Consider the following 16,725-nt stretch of genomic DNA (forward strand, 5'->3'; position numbering starts at 1 on the left):
AAAATTTCTCCTCAATTCTAAACTACGTTATGATGAACTTGCTAGCAGAGTCGTTATTTCAAACTCCCCACCCCCACCCCATAAAAAATGGACTTAAAAACCTCACATCAAATGTACGTTCAAAAGTGCTTAAATAAGTACCCAATATAAGAAATTTTTATTAAATTTCTACAGCTGAGGAGTAAGATAAATCTTTCCTTCTGGTCGCTATTTCTTGGACCTGAGACTTGGTAAAGAAGCTAGTGTTGCCTTAAAAGAGAAAGATTTTAGTTCTATATTTTTAATCCTAATTTTTTGTATAAGATGTAAGATTTTTCTACACAAGTGAAATTCTTAATAAATAACAAATGCTTTAAGACCGAAATCGACTTCATTATGTGTCCCGTTTGCAATAAAATATTTGAATAAATAAGTAAGAAATTACTACTTTCTAAAGTTAAAAATTGTTTCTAAAAACCCATGAAGTAAACTTCGGAATTAAAGTAAGGAATTACGTTGAAAATAAAAATAAAACATTTGCAGAAGGGACAGCTGTTACTTAGGCTTCGTAACTTTCCTCAAACTTAGATTACGTGAATCGTAAAAAGAAAAATTAAAACATTTAATATATATATATTTTTTTTGTTCAATTTGTAAATTAAAAGTTATCCTTTGTATACGTAAGTGTTTCCCGAAGTGTGGTACGCGTACCCCGAGGGGTACGGGAACAGTTTAGCGGGGGTACGCGTTCTTATGCAAAATATCTTGCAACAAACGAAAATTTTGAAAAAATTTATTTTAGAACATGAAAATTTACGATTACGTATTTTTCTATTAGCTATTTTTTGCAGAATTAATAGTTAATAATTAGTGGTGTCAACAGCCAGTAGTGATTTTTAACTTTTGTGCAATTTATTTATAGAAAAAATGCATTCATTTCTTTATTAGGGGGTACACAGCGTTACGAAAAATTTAGAAAGGGTACACGAAAGTCATAAGTTTGGGAAACACTGGTGTACGTTAATGAACCCTTATTGTTAAGTTTTACGCAACTAAAATTATTAAAGCTTATTTTATTACCGTCATTGAACGGCCTACCCAATTTTTGGGTTTACGACTACTAATGTTCAACTATGTAGCCTTGTAATTTTGAAGACAAGGGAACTCTTGGATCAAGTATTGGAAGAAATTTGCCTTCGTGGAGGACTTTTTTATTGGAACCAACCCGCATTTGCGTTACATGGAGAGGAACACCACGAGAACCACCCGCGGTTAACCTGATGGAGAGAGGACTCCAACCCATGATCCGTCTACCACTGAGGATACTTTCACGTCAACACTGTAGTCGGTGCAAGCCGGATGCGAAATTCGACAAACCAACCCTCGTTGGGAATCGAACCCAGTTCACCTCATTGGAAGGCGAACGCTCAATCCCCTGAGCCATCGCGGCTCACCATTATGATGAACAAGCTCATTTGGAAGCCTATGGAAACTAAATCTACATTCCTATGGAAACTAAATCTGCAACGTTGCATGGAAAAAATATTACTTGTAGAACAGTGTTTCTCAGGTACGCTTACCCCCAGGGGTTCGGAGACAGTTTAGCGGGGGTACGCGTTCTTATGCGAAATATCTTGTAAAAAACAAAAATTTCAAAAGATTTTATTTAAAAATAAAAATAGCCATGATAATTTTCGATTACGTATTTTTCTATTGGCTAATTTTTGCAGAGTTAACAGTTAATAATCAGTGGTCTCTACAGCCAGTTGTGAATTTTAACTTTTGTACAATTTTTTTTATTAAAAAATACATCGATTTTTTTATTAGTGGTACACAGCGTTACGCAAAATTTAGAAAGGTTTCACAAAAGTCATAAATTTGGGAAACACTGTTGAAGAAGATCAATAACTGTCCCAGGTTTCATTCCAGTTTTACTACGGAAAAGCTGGTTACAAGTTAACATTTTATTTCCTTGCACCCAGGAATTTGTTTTTACAAAAATAACTCCTTTTTTTTCCAACATCATGGTTAAACGGGTCGGTGCAAATAAGTACGTTTCTGAGATTCGAAATTGCGATTGCTGAATATTTTTACTTAAATTAACTGAAACAAAAAAAATATGCCCCGATCTACTATTAGTTTTATTTAATTTTATTACTGTTTTTAATGTATAATCGTTTCCAATTCATATAGCGCGTGAGTAGCTTTTAATATTCCTCTCCTTAGCTGAGAAACTATGAACTTAATTCTGAAGAAAAGCAACCTCCTAAAGTTAAGCTTAGAGGCAAAATAAAGACTTATCATGTGAAACCAACTCTTACTTGCCTTACATTTAGTGAAAAATCATGAAAACTTTCCATGGTTAGCCCGAAGTCAAAAGGACACTGGGAATCTAACCTATTGATCCATTTACCGTTAGGGTTCTTTTTTTCTTTTTTTTCCAGCAGTATTGTTGTCAGTGTTGACCTAAAACAGTATTTATATGATCTAACCAATAACCATTTCTTAAAATGCACAATCATTTACCTGATAAATTAATTATACTTGGAATCCCCAGAATTAATTTTTTTTTATCTATAATTATTAATTGCTAGACATACAGACCTTAACACATTTTGCAGTATCGAGCTGAAAACATTTCGGTTCGATTATTTTTTTTTCCTCTTTGTTCAAACCTATATTTTAAGTCAGAATTCTTTTAGAGACGGTTGCGGTTAATAACCTGCCATTATGACCTAAGATTGTTAAAACGATATTTACATGCTGTAATTCATACATTGTTGACGCATTAAGCGAATGACCCTGTAATTCTGGTAATGGGTTTCGTGATAATCTTGAAAAATCGCCGCCTGTTAGGCAAGGCAGCGTCTGTTCCGCTTGGAAATTTAATTTTTCTCATGAATATATTTTATGATAACTGTTGGCCCACCTATAATGTGGTTCATTTTCCCCCTACTTTTAATGAAATTGAGACCAGTGCAATCGGAGTTATTTCTGATTGATTTTTCTGATTATTTGTTGTCAGAAATGTATGTTTTTAGTTAAGGAGTAAATGCATTTGTTTTGAATTGAAATCAGAGCCGTGTGGAGTTAGTAGTTAAAATGTTGACTCCAGCTTCGATTTATAAGTATTTATCTTAATTAATTTCATAAGATCAAAATAATATTGTTCTTAAAAATTCCGTCCAACGAGAGTGAATCCAATCATATATTTACATAAAAAATCGCTTTGTAAAGGCATACAAACAGAGAGAAAAAAAAATTATAAAACATTATTTTTTAAATGATAAAATTATACCAAATGCTGTCCAACGTTTTGGACGCTCGGCCTCAAGAGGGATATATAGTAGTCCTACTGTACTTTAGTCAGGGATACAATCCTAAAAACCATATAAGCAGTAAAAAAAAAGAGGAAGTTGCTGATAATATTGTAATTCTCAAATAAATAATCCCAAGAAACTGAAGCAGTAAGATGATTAAAAACTTCATTTGCTTCAAAAATTAATTGGAAATAACAGTCGACGTGTTTCAAGCGCTTGAAACGTGTCGACTGTTATTTCCAAGAAGTTTTTAATCAAGTAATATTTTTTTTATAACAGTCGTTGAACAGCCGACACAATTTTATGGGTTTACGACTACTAATGTTCAACTCCTGTAGCCTTGTAATCTTGAACACAATCCAGAAAACAAGGGAACTCCTGGATCGAGTATTGGGAGAAATATGCCTTTGGGGAGGTCTTTTTTTTGATGGAGCTAACCCGCATTTGTGTTATATGGAGAGGAAAACTACGAGAACCTCCCACGGTTAGCCTGACGGCAAAGGGACTCTAACCCAGAATCCGTCTACCACTGAGGATATTTCCTGTCAGCACTGCAGTCGGCGCAAGCCGAATGCGGAATTCGTATCGACTGGGATTCGAAGCCGGTTCGCCTCATTGGAAGGCGAACGCTCTGTCCCCTGAGCCATCGAATCAAGTAATATTGTGACGACTCATTTGTAAGCAATGGAAAAAGTTTACCATTTGGGGATTTTTTTTTACAGTCATGCAGATGATTGGACGGACCCTAGTAGGCCGAAAAATATTAGTTTTATGCTTTGTTCTGCTAATGCTGTTTACACACTCTTATTTTTTTTTTTTTTTTTTTTTTTTTTTTTTTTTTTTTTTTTTTTTTTTTTTTTTNTTATTTTTTTTTTTGATACCTGTTGTGGTTAAAAGTTTGCAGAGTTAAAAATCTTGGTTGTTTATTCATTGTTTACAATATTTACTTTGCAACCACTACAATAACATATCAAAGGTAAAGTTCCCAAAAAACTTATTTAAAAAAAAAAATTTAAAAAAAAACTCTGCTTTAATACTTTAATTAACGCCTCAGTGGAAAGGAAAATAAACCAATCCATCGTCTTGCATGACTTCTTTTGTTTCCATAACTATTGATGTAGTTAAGTCACTGGAAGTTTAGTTTTTATTTTATTTCTTTTGTTAGTAATTTTTACCCTTAAACTATTACTTTCAAACTCGTTCTTTAATACTATATTTAAAAGACATCAGTGAAGTTTTTGTCACGCGGAGTATAAACACACGCATATTCTTAACATGTAAGAGAGGGGAATGTATTTATACAGTTTTGAACACGTTTCTTATCTAATTTTGTTACTGAAATAGCGATAAGGGACCCTCGAAATATTACGTGCGCGTCTTTTTTTGGTGATTTTTAACACTCTTATAAAATAATAAATAAAATAAAATAAAAAAGCTAATTCTCCATACGATTACGTTAGGTTTTATTTTAGCAATATAATCTAATTTTTATGATTTCGTATAGTGCTATTAAACTCAAATTTCGTTGTCCTAATATTTTTATAGAACATAGCTTTTTACAATATTTTAAATTTACTTTATAGATTCGCATTTATGCAGGAAATTCGGTGTATCTAAGGGACCTTTCATAAATGATGCGACAATTTTTTTCTTCTCAATATTTTGCTCCCTTCACTCTTCTCCTTTGTCACTATGAGTCACACTTCACTTCTTCACTATACCACCTTCTCATTTGTCACATTATACTACATGAACATATGCTAGAAGCATTACATTAACATTAGCTAGCATTACATAAACACATATTAAAACACTTGCAATCAATCATATTTCATTTTTAACCTTCCACTATATATTTTAAAGACATTTTCTGAGCTTATCAGTAATTCAGGGGTAATTGTGAGCCCAACTCAAAAATCCTGAAAATTTTTGTGAATAAAATCATTAACACGTTGAATGCGGTGGGGGTCACCGGTGACCAGCACTGAGTTTGTTCGTAGCGCCACGGGGGTCACCGGCGAAGCCAAATTTACTAAAAACACATAAATCGAGTAAATTTTTAATGATTTTAATTTTTTTTTCATATTATTATCGTTACTAAAATGGTTTGAAGAGATTGATGTAATACGTACTGAGAAAATCATTTGTGCTAGACGCGCAAGCCATGTAAAACTAGCGTGGCATTCAACATGTTATAATGGCGCATTTCAAAAAATTTATGTCTTTAAAATTTAAATCATTGATATTTTCAAAACATGAACCTCTAAATAAATTATATGCAGCCTAATTTAAATGAATAATTGTGTATAAGTTTACTTTTATCTCTAATCACATTTATTATACTACCAGAGAAAATATTTACAAATGAAAGAATAATATCTAGTTCCAATATTTTTTTTTAAATGAAATACACAAGAATTTTTATGCATATATGTAATTGATGATTTCCGGAAAACCAGATTTTTTCCGGAGCACAATCTGATTTAATGTGTACTTATTTTGATAATAAAAACATATAACAAATAATTTAAAAATATTTAATCTGTGACTAGTAATGTTTAATGAAATCATGTCGTGGGACATATCTTGTTATACTATTTCCTTCTCCCCCAAGTGCGACATTTTTAGACGGCCCCTAATTTATAACTAACCAATCGGAAGAGGGGGGGCTTGAACTACAGATATATAGCGTTTTAGTACTTGATAATTCCATATCACATAAAAACTTCTTCAAGGTTATATTTATTCTACTCTTAACTCACTGCCACTGGACGATGAGAGGTATTAATATCTTACATATGTATATATAATGTAAATTTTAAGAGTACTTTTCGATAAACAGAAATGTTAGAAAGAAAGAGTCTTAAAATCACACATCAATAGTATATTAAAGTGATAAATTATCTGAAATCAAACTAGAGTTATTCCAGCAGATTATTAAATAACTGATAGACACACTTCCGTCAAAACGCTACTATTTCAACTGTGTCAACAAGCCTTGTTAGGTCGTACTATTGCGTCATGGAAGTATGCGTTTGTCTTCTCCAGCGTAGGTGCAGACAATAAGTTCAAGGACGATTAGTCCTTTGAAGCTTGATTTATTTTTGATCTGCTAAGTGGTTAGTTAATTAACAAACTCGCATATTTTATAAAAGTTTGTATAGCAGTTCTGATGGGGGGTAAAGTAATTTCTTGTATGCTATTTCTATGAAGAAAGACGAATTTGTAAAAAAAAAAATTAAATGTTTAAGTATAGTTTATTCGATACTGCTTTGAATATGTTATTGGTTGCAGAAATAAAGAAAAATACGGTTCCTCGGTTCAGAATTATATTTATTTTTCAAATACTTCGTATAATTAGAAAAAACTAGGTATAGTATAAAAAAAAAAGTAAATAAAGGTATCATCAGAAATGTACTATTGATCACAGTTGCTCGAGGCGTTAAAGTTCGTCCCATTTCCTGTTAATGGAGAGGGAGGGTGATTTGATTGTTTTGTGTCTCGTACAAGTTGTGATTTTGGCTTCATCCTGTAAACTTATTTAATTTCTTCAGATTAAAAAAATTCTCTATATTTTTAAAAATTAAAATTTGGTTGATATTTTATATTACAGTATACTCTCACTATCTCGAACTTCGATAACTCAAAAACATTGTCAAGAAGAAAAAAAAAAGTTTCCCCTTGGCATTATATATCTACCTAATGTTAATTTGAATTCCTATGTCGAAGGATTTCTTCTCAAAACTTTGTTATGTCGAATATTTTTCGAAATATAAAAGGAATTTTTTCGGAAAAATCGCAATGTAATTTTTACGGCGAACGAATTTTTTTCCTATTTAATGTATAAATTTTTTCTTCTTATAAAACTAAAATTATCATTGCTGTATTTAGATTTATAGTCAACTATGATAACATACATATTTATTAGTAGTTATTCTTATGTTTCGTGACTGTACTTTTTAGAGTAATATTTTAGAATATATCTTTCTACTTATTAGAACATATTTAGTTCTGAACTTATTATCTCGAAAACTCGCTATAATATACTTTTGTACTTATTAGAACATATTTAGTTTTGAACTTGTTATCTCGAAAACTCGCTATCTCAAAAATTTTTAGCGTCCTTTCAACTTTGAGATATCAAGAGTATGCTGTATTACTTATTCAATTTTAGGTACTTTTTTCCATTTCGCCGTCGCAAGTAAATTGAGCTATTTTATTTATTTAAAAAAATAGCCTTCTCCTTAAAAAAATAATAACCGTTGAATGAGCTTGTGACTTAATCGCTTGAGCCAGTGAAATAGAAAAGTACCCAATTTTTTAATTTTATAAATATTTTTTTTACAGCTATTGATTTTCAATGTTGTTTATATGTGACATAATCAATTATTCCTTCTGAAATTCTAGTGCCTACCCTTAAAATTTTTAGAATAACCTAGGTACGTAATGCAAAAAAGAAGGGGAAGGGGGATAAGCGCTGGAAAACGTAAGGTTAAAAATTAGAAATCTGTGCATGTAAGTTGTTTTAAGCTTTATAAAAGTATTTACAATTAAGAGTGCTAGTTTTTGAAAACAAAACTATTACAGGGTGAGTAGCGTTTTTTAAAAGTGCTTGAAGGTGCTTATTTTCGGTTTTTGAAAACCCTTATAGGTGCGTTTTTCATTGGGTGTTTTTAAAAAGTGCTTAATTTTTCCTTTTTCAAAATGTGATTTTCACTTCGAATTATGCAATAAGACACGGTTCACATTGTTCTATTCAACGTTTTCACAATTAATTCAATCCCAATCTATTTCGGCGTATTATCAGTCCGTAGTGTATGAATACGCCATTCGTTTTACGTGATTCAAAATTTCATGATTTTTGACAATTATTGTCAAAAACAATGCCAAAAGGTGTTTTTTTTTTTTTTTTTTTTTCCCATGTTTTTNAGTTTTTTTTTTTTTTGACATGACTGTTAAGACAAGATAATACCGTTAATTGTCAAAAACTTTCCAACCCTGCATAATTATGATATTTTTTTTAAGTGCTTAACAATATTTTTTGAGTGTTTAAAAGGTGCTTATTTTTTGTTGAATAATTTTTCTACTCATTCTGTATTATATCTTTCTATATTTTCATTGAAAAAAAAAATCTCATTTATTTTCCTCAAATCCAATTTTAATTTCCTTCATTTTTGTTTGTAGCAAGATGATGGCGTATGACGCGACCCCCAACCCAGACTTCTCCATTCCAGGAGGTATAAACTATATACAAGGGTATGTTGTCACTTTTCTATTTTTAGTCTTGTTTGTTTTTCCTTACTTACATTTCAAAGATACAATTTCCTTTTTATGTGTCAATCCTCCGTGCCTTATTATCTTTATTTTTACACTGATAACCAAAACTCCTGTTATCTCCTACTGATGCCTTTATAAATAAATTTTACATACTACTCAAATATATAATTAGTAATGTTCCATCTTCAGTAATTCAATTAAAATATCGATTTATTTTTCATCTTCCTTATTTTTTTCTTCTTTTACATTGGACTTAAACTAGATTTTCGTTGTTATTATTTATTATGAAATAATTATATCCTAATATTTTTGTAAGTTTCTACTTTATAAAGAATCGTGTTTTTTTTTTTAAGAAAAATTGTTGTGCTCATGTATTAAAATTACTTAAAAAAAAAAAAAAAAAAAAAAAAAAAAAAAAAAAGAAGTAGTAAATGAAGAAAACCTACATTCATACTTAGGAAATATGTTCGAATTTTACAAATTATTGCTGTAAATTAATTTTCTTAGAACCATTTATGAATAATACTTATAAGTCAGAAAATGTTTTTGAACGAAAAAGTCTATAAATGGCTAAGGGGAGGAGATAAAAAAGTAGTTTTCATTTTGATAACTTTGTTTCGTACTGAAATGAAATCCGTCAAGATTTTGAGAAACAAACTATTTTATTAGTCATTCTAAAGTTATACAAAATTTTAATATTAATTTTAAACTATTTCTTATTAAAAATATTAATAGTGTATTTCTATGCATTAGACCTAATTTAGGTTTCTACTTAGGTTAACAGAAATATTAATGTTACAAAACTATATTCGTTCAAAACACTTTAGTAAAACACTGTTTTGTATCGGTTCTTAATATATTTCTGAATGAAAAACAGACTATAGATAATGTAGAATGTTCTATTGTACAATTTAGATAGTACATAAGTAAATATCCAACTTCTCTCCCCCATACTCTAACCATATTCATAGACTCTGTCCATATTTATATTGCATTCATATGGTTTTTATTGTTTAGGAACTCCCCATTTGATGAAAAAATTCGGCAGTAAAATTTATGAATCAATAACATTAGAATGATTATCTTATACTCAATATTTATCGGAAATCATGATATTTACGATCTATTATGGGAATTCACTTCCATAAAAGTTCAAAAAAAAACATTTCACGATTTATCGATATGACGCCTAAATCTAATAGAAATATGATTTTTAAAAATAATAACGGAATAATTTTATTGAAACAAAACAAATATTTCCTTTGCATTATTTTAAAATTTTCTCTCTTAATTACGTTAAAATCTTTATAAGAGGAGAAAAAGAGCCAAATGTGGCAAACTTCGAACTTCGTTTCCTATTGACCTGCGCTTCACTGTCTACTATGTAAGACGCGCTTGGATGAAATCATTTTTATTTTCTTTAAGAAAAATATATATATGTATTCGAAACGTGATAATAAAGAAAAACCTCTCTTGCATAAGCTATTAGTTAGTTAAATAATACTTTGTTACATTTAATTCTCGAAGTCTTTTTCGAATTACATTTATGTTTTTTCCTCCTCTGCAGGATAAAGTAGCTCGATTTCTTGATTTGATTTGCTGCCACATTTTTTTAGGTCACAGTTCACGATAATCTATCTGCTCGTGCTGCTTTCCAATATTTCCTTGAAATAAAAGAATGGGGGATTTAAAACTTTATGACAATATCAATTTTTTTTATTATTATTATTCAGGCGGTATCTTACATTTTTTTAAATGATTCTGGTCGGCTTATTATGGTTTATTAGTTTTTAATTTCGTTGCATAACTAATGTAAGTTTTTTTTAAGTTAAAATTTTGAAGGGAAAAAATTATAGTGCTTTAAGAAATATTGAGGGGAACAATTATTCTTTTTTGAAATACATTTATGGTATAAAAATAACGTTTATTGTTATAAATTTTTAAAATAAATTAGAAATCTCATAAAAAAAAAATAAAAAAAAGAATAGGAAGTTTGATAATAATCGGAAGGAACAACAATTTCCTTCGAAATAACTTTAAATGTTACGTTTTTATAATCCAAATCAAAATAGCTTCGTCAGAGTTCTGTCTTATGATTCAATCTTTATGGTTTGAGAAATTTAATTATTGGTAGCAATCAATTATTTAAGTCAATATAATATCAATGTATCAAACTTTGACTAAATTCGGAAAATATCTTCCATTTTTAATTTATTGCGGCTATTTATTTTCTTATTAATTTTGTAAGAAAACTAATGCAAATTTTTTATTGATTAAAGCTAAAATAAATAAATTTCTATTCCGAAAAGAAATTAAGGTTAACAGTTATTCGTTCTTGAAATAAATTTTTATCTAAAACAAGAATTTTTTTTTATTAATTTTATTATTAATAATAATAAATGGGAAGGTATAGGTTAACAATTATTCGGTTTTGAATTGAATTTGATTTAAAATTCTTTTTTATTGATAATTAATGAGAAGAAAAGATTTTTTTAAAAAATCCCAGGAAGAAATGATGATTTATAAGAATAACCATTTCTCTGTAATATAAAGTTTCCCCAAATTTTGCGTTTAAATCATCCAAATTCAAATTTTAAGTTAATAAATTAAATAGTAAATTAAAATTAATTTAGACGACTCTAACCTCGTAGTACAGCAGTTGTACCGAATTATGATCTATGATTCAATATTAATCGTTTCCACCTATATGCTATTTAGTTTTTGTATGATATCAGTAACGTTATAAAATCAGACACAAACACGTGTCATTTTTCAATGGTATTAATACTATCAATGATTCTAATATTTGTTAAATCAAATCATTACAATAATAATAATGTGTAATACAAATTTAATATTAATTTTGGTTTTTTTATGTTTTCCCTAAATGAAAATATTACTGACTTACCCCAAAAAAATTGTGACGGAAATGAATATTTTTCAGTTTATTACGTATTGTTTGTTTTAATAATGGTTGAAAAGTATTTGAACTGAAACAGCATATAAACTGTATTTAATTCTAAATGCCGAAATTTCTAATTTTTCTTAAATAATATACTTTGTAGAAATGAAAAAAAGAAGGGCTAAATAATTATTAAAAATTCAAAACTTTAAGAGAAGTTGCAGCGACTAATACTAAGTTGTGTCAAAAACAAACCAACTAAATCTGGAGTTCTTAATATCATCAAATTTTAATCTTATTTATAAGAAGCCATGTTTTTTTAAGATTGTACCGTCGAAACCTTAGAAACTGTTTATTATTCTATTGTACGTATTTTGTTTTTATGAGCTGACAAATAATCAAAATCTCTTGTAGCGTAAAATTTTCTTTTTTTTTTTATTTTAACATATTTTTTCAAATTTTTTATAAATTAAAAAATTTATATTTTACTGATTCAGAAATAGTTGTTTTCATTGGGTATAGGACGGGATTTGCGATGACTCAGGGGTTAGGGCATTCGTCTCCCAATGTGGTAACTTAGGTTCGAATCCCAGTGATTGCTGGGCGATTAGAAATTCCACTTCCAGCTCGCAACGACAGCAGTACTGACTTGAAAACATCCTCAATGGTAGACGAATTATGGGTTGAACTTATCGCACCCTTGGGTTAACCGTGGACGATCTTTGTAGTTTTCCTATTTATGTAACTCAAATGCTTTAGTTTCATCATAAAGAAGTTCTCCACAAAGGCTAATTTCCAGGAGTACCCTTTTCTTCTGAGTTGGGTTTAAAATTATAAGGCTTTAGAGTTAGTTGAACATGAATAATCCTAAACATAAAAATAGGTCAGCTATTCAGTTCCAGTTGCATTTCAAAATAAAATGGGTACGGAACGAAGTTGAAAAATTGGGAGCATTGAATGATTTATGCAGAAATGATTGTGCTCCGGAAAAAAATCCGGATTTTCCTCTAACCGCGATCCGGAATTTTGTGGAAATCCAAGGTACAGAAGTTTCAAAAAATCATCGATCACATTTATGTATAAAAATTCTTATATATTTTATCTAAAAATATTGGAACTAGAATTTAGGCTTAGCATCTCTTTCATTTGTAAATTTTTTTTCTGGTAGAATAATAAATGTGATTAGAGACAAAAGTAAACTTATACATAATTATTCATTTAAATTATGCTGCATAAAATTTATTAAGAATTTCATGTTCTGAAAATATCAACGATTTAAATTTATTGAGATATTAATTTTTTGAAATGCGTCATTAATAATTTTACTCAAGGAATTTTCAGGATTTTTGAGTTGGTAAATTTTGCAAAAATTCGAATTTGGAACAAATCACGTAACTCAATATTTTATAAACTTTAAACTTACGGAATGTACAATTAATGATAATTATAATAACAATGAAATATATGATTTTAAGATGTGTAAACATAGTTTACTTTTCAAGTAGTCGAAATTTCGACCAATCTGCACTATCAGGACCATATTTTCCAGATTCCATCTATCATCTATCTGTACTTCCAAAGCTGTTGAGAAAAAATCATGCATATTCTGAAAATATTGATTTTTGTGTCTTTAATTGGTTCTTAAATAGTAAGGGAACCTTTCAGAATCTGTAAATTGCATTGTAATAAGTGGAAGTCAAGGAAGTGGAAATGATATGGGGTCAAGCATTATTTTTCCGAGTACAAATTTTTTCCCATCTTTTCCCCAATGTACATTAATCATTAAATATTTATTCTACAAAAGGATTTAAAAAAATGTTATTCATATAAATAATGAAAACCAAAATAAGTTTTCTAGATTTCGGTAAAATGCCTTCGCATTTGTTCGAAAATCGTAAATAATCTCTGAAATCATGTCTCTTATTCGTTCGCTAATGTGATAACACGAAGAAAAAAAACTCGAACATATTACTTAATAAGTTGTTTAACTTATCTTAAAGAAATGTTGGAAAGATTAGATAGTACTTAATCATGTTCAGCCCTGAATGTGATATTTGTCGTGTTTTTTCCTTGAAAAATATTCTAATTTAAAAATGTATGAACAATACAAACATTTTATATTTATTGAATGCACTTTCGTAATTATTAATTAGTTATAAATCCAATTTACAGTTATGTTTTTTTTTCCTCCCCTTTAAGTAATTTTCTTAGAATTTTTCTAAAAAGCGATGCTCTAATAGCTCTTTAATCTTTATTATTATTATTACCAAAAACCTCTATTACTTTATGATAAAAAATATAAAAACTTCATTTGCTTTAAAAAATATGTTTATTGTTTATATGAGTCTACATAATTTAGGCACTCAAAAACAGGCGCCTTTTCTCAAGACCCGCCAGACTCTTCACGAATGGCAAGTCTTGAAAATGGGTACCATATATTTTTGAGCTGCAGTTCCTTAAATTCTTTTAATATTATCTCTTTTATTTACTTTCTATTTTCATTTCTTGTGCATGAAGATACGCATCCGCTGTCCTTAGAAATCCGCTGTGTGTAGTTTTAAAGTTACCTGAAAATTAATAAAAAAAAACTTCATACCATCGAAAAGAAACTGATATTTTAGCAAGGAATTAAAAACAAAAGAGTTAATAAAAGTTAGACTAATCATTTCTCGTGAAACAAAAAAAACTAGGAATTCGAATATATCTTTAGTTTTGTTTAAATCATTTAAAATTGTTTATTTGCCGGATGAAACTAAAATGTGTTCGAATCACTTTCATTCGACAAATAAACTGGTTTTGGTACTTTCAATTTCAAATTTACTATGATTGACTTCGATAGTGATTCGTCAGACTTATCACGCAGTTAAATATTAAATGCAAAGATTTTTATGGCTCCAATTTTTTTACATAAGTTCCAAATATACAGAATGTTCTATAATAACCAGCCTTAATATATATTTTTTAGAATCCTTATCAAATAGTAAGTAAAAATATATGTAAGCATTTGAATTGAAAATGAGGGGGGGAAAGCAATAACACTATTTAAATCGAACAAGTCGGAATTATCAATCACAAAACCCGTTTGATTGCAGGCTGAAACTTATTTGTCTATTTCCGCCAGCAATCAAGCATGTTTTGGTGTTTCCTATATCTGCCTTTCTCCATTATGATTTGTAAGATTTCGACAGGCGTTTTTGCTGTTTTATCGCTTAAATATAAATTTTCGATCTCTAATAGTTTTGTGTACAATTGATTTTGTGTTTAATAGTAAAGGTTAAAAAATGCATATTAAAGGCTCTTTACGGAACATTTTAAGCATTTATGTTTCCTTAAGTTGACTATGTTTCTAGCGTGCGATGTAATCTATATAATATTTCTCTTACACAGCGACAAAATAAAAACCTCATTGCAACTTCCCGAATGGCAACGCTAGAAAATCGACCAATGATTGCCGCTAAAAATGTCACATGCCAAATCTAGTTGAGGTGGCTCAACGTATAGCGCTTTTAAAAACGGAAACTGAAATAACCTTAAGCTAGGCAGAAGTGAGTAGTCTTTGTCGATATATCTCTATTTTAGTATCTTGTCGAAAGCGCTTTTTTTCACGAATTTATTTGACGATTTTTGATTTATATCACGAATTTATTTGTTTTATTATTGTTATTAGTTAGTTATTCATTGAAAAATGAGTCTCAGTCGTGCTGTTACGCTTTAACATTTTATACTATAGCGCATTTCTAATAGGTTTAACGAATTACTTGTCATTTATTTGAATTCAAATTTATTTTAATGACTTAGTATTTACTAAAAAGATGTAATAAAAAAAAAAGTTGTTACATGGATTTGAATGATTGTTTTGAATTCTTTGGATTTTGTGTATTTGCAATGTACCTAAATTGGTAGCGGGCGAAGCAAACCGTATAAGATTGCGTAGTAATTTTTGGGGATTGGCGAGCGTTAGCGAGCAGGGGGCTCAGCCCACTGGTTGTTATAAAGAAAGTCAATGTCTCTAAATTTCATTGCCACTTACAGCAGTTTCTCAATATTTATTTCATTATCAAGCTTTTATAAATACATTGTGGTGACAATAAATAAAATGATTGTATGTGTTATCTATGCAAATGAGTCTTTTATCTATAGTTGATCTTTACACGAGCTGCTTACTGGATGATTTGGCATTATTGAAGGTGTGTTTCTGGTTTGAAGGAAATATTTCATTTGTTTTTATCATTTTCTGGGTCCTTATAAGAAACAAGAAAACATTTCCTAAAACTTCTAGATATCATAATGAAAAAAAAAAATTAAAAAATGGTGATCTTATATGCTTAGATTACTTTGATGCGATTGCATTTTTTTTCCGCGCTAGTTTCTGTAGAGAAAGAGGGAATTTCTGGTGCAAATATTCAAGGAAGTTGTGCACTTTTCGTATTTGATATGGCTGACCAGGGTTTATTTTAGGGGGGGGGGGTCTGTTGAACACTTCACAAAAATGTTCATAGTTAAAACGAACCCTTTGAAATAAAATTATCGTTCAAGCGGATTACATTTTACCATGAAAACAAACCTTTCACTAAAGTTTTTTTTTAATCACAAAAACGAATCCTTTACAATTTTTTTTAATGGAGAAACGGAGTTGATATATTAAAATATATTAAAATCTCTTCTCATCGTAAAACATATTTTTCTCTCTCAAAAACAGCGTCTTATTTTCGCTTAAGTGTCCTTTATCAGTCAATATTAACGAAAACGGCTCTTTCATATAAAACGACTGAACATACCATTGATTTTTGTGATTTTTGCCGTTAATCAGACTCTACTTTCACTAGTAAAATTAACGATATATTTTTTCATGAAAAGTCTGGAATAACCTCAGCTGACTAAACTCTTATGCGGTATAATTTCTTATAATTTTTATTTCTTTCAAAAACTTTTAAACCGCAAAACACAAATTTTGATGACAAGAAGAAAAAAACTTAGAAACTTAGGCTAACAATTCCATACTTGGAGATATGTAAGCAGTTATGCACCAGAGCTTGTAAATTAGATTGAATTGAGTACATTTAGTATTTCTCTTAAAATATGAGAAATAAATTATTTTAGAATATTTTTATGATCAATATGAACGAAACAAGCAAAATAAACTAATTATGTTTTTAATCGAATCAAAAGTATCAATGGTCAGGAAAATGTTTTTTTTTTTTTTTTTTTTTTTTTTTTTTTTTTTTTTTTTTTTTTTTTTTTTTTTTT

At 29.3% G+C, this 16,725-nt stretch overlaps 1 protein-coding gene across 6 annotated transcripts in view; it reads left to right on the forward strand.

The window, feature by feature from the left end:
• Positions 1-16,725, forward strand: part of LOC107447736 (serine/threonine-protein kinase tousled-like 2) — a 136,881-nt gene that overhangs the window by 72,800 nt on the left and 47,356 nt on the right. For all 6 annotated transcript variants that reach the window (XM_043050517.2, XM_043050516.2, XM_071178064.1 and 3 more), the window contains one exon: positions 8,484-8,555. In XM_043050517.2, coding sequence (XP_042906451.1) covers positions 8,484-8,555 — 72 coding nt within the window. The remainder of the gene's footprint in view (positions 1-8,483; positions 8,556-16,725) is intronic.

The sequence above is a fragment of the Parasteatoda tepidariorum genome, chromosome 2, assembly GCF_043381705.1.
Source record: "Parasteatoda tepidariorum isolate YZ-2023 chromosome 2, CAS_Ptep_4.0, whole genome shotgun sequence".
NCBI classification, from domain to species: Eukaryota; Metazoa; Arthropoda; class Arachnida; order Araneae; family Theridiidae; genus Parasteatoda; species Parasteatoda tepidariorum.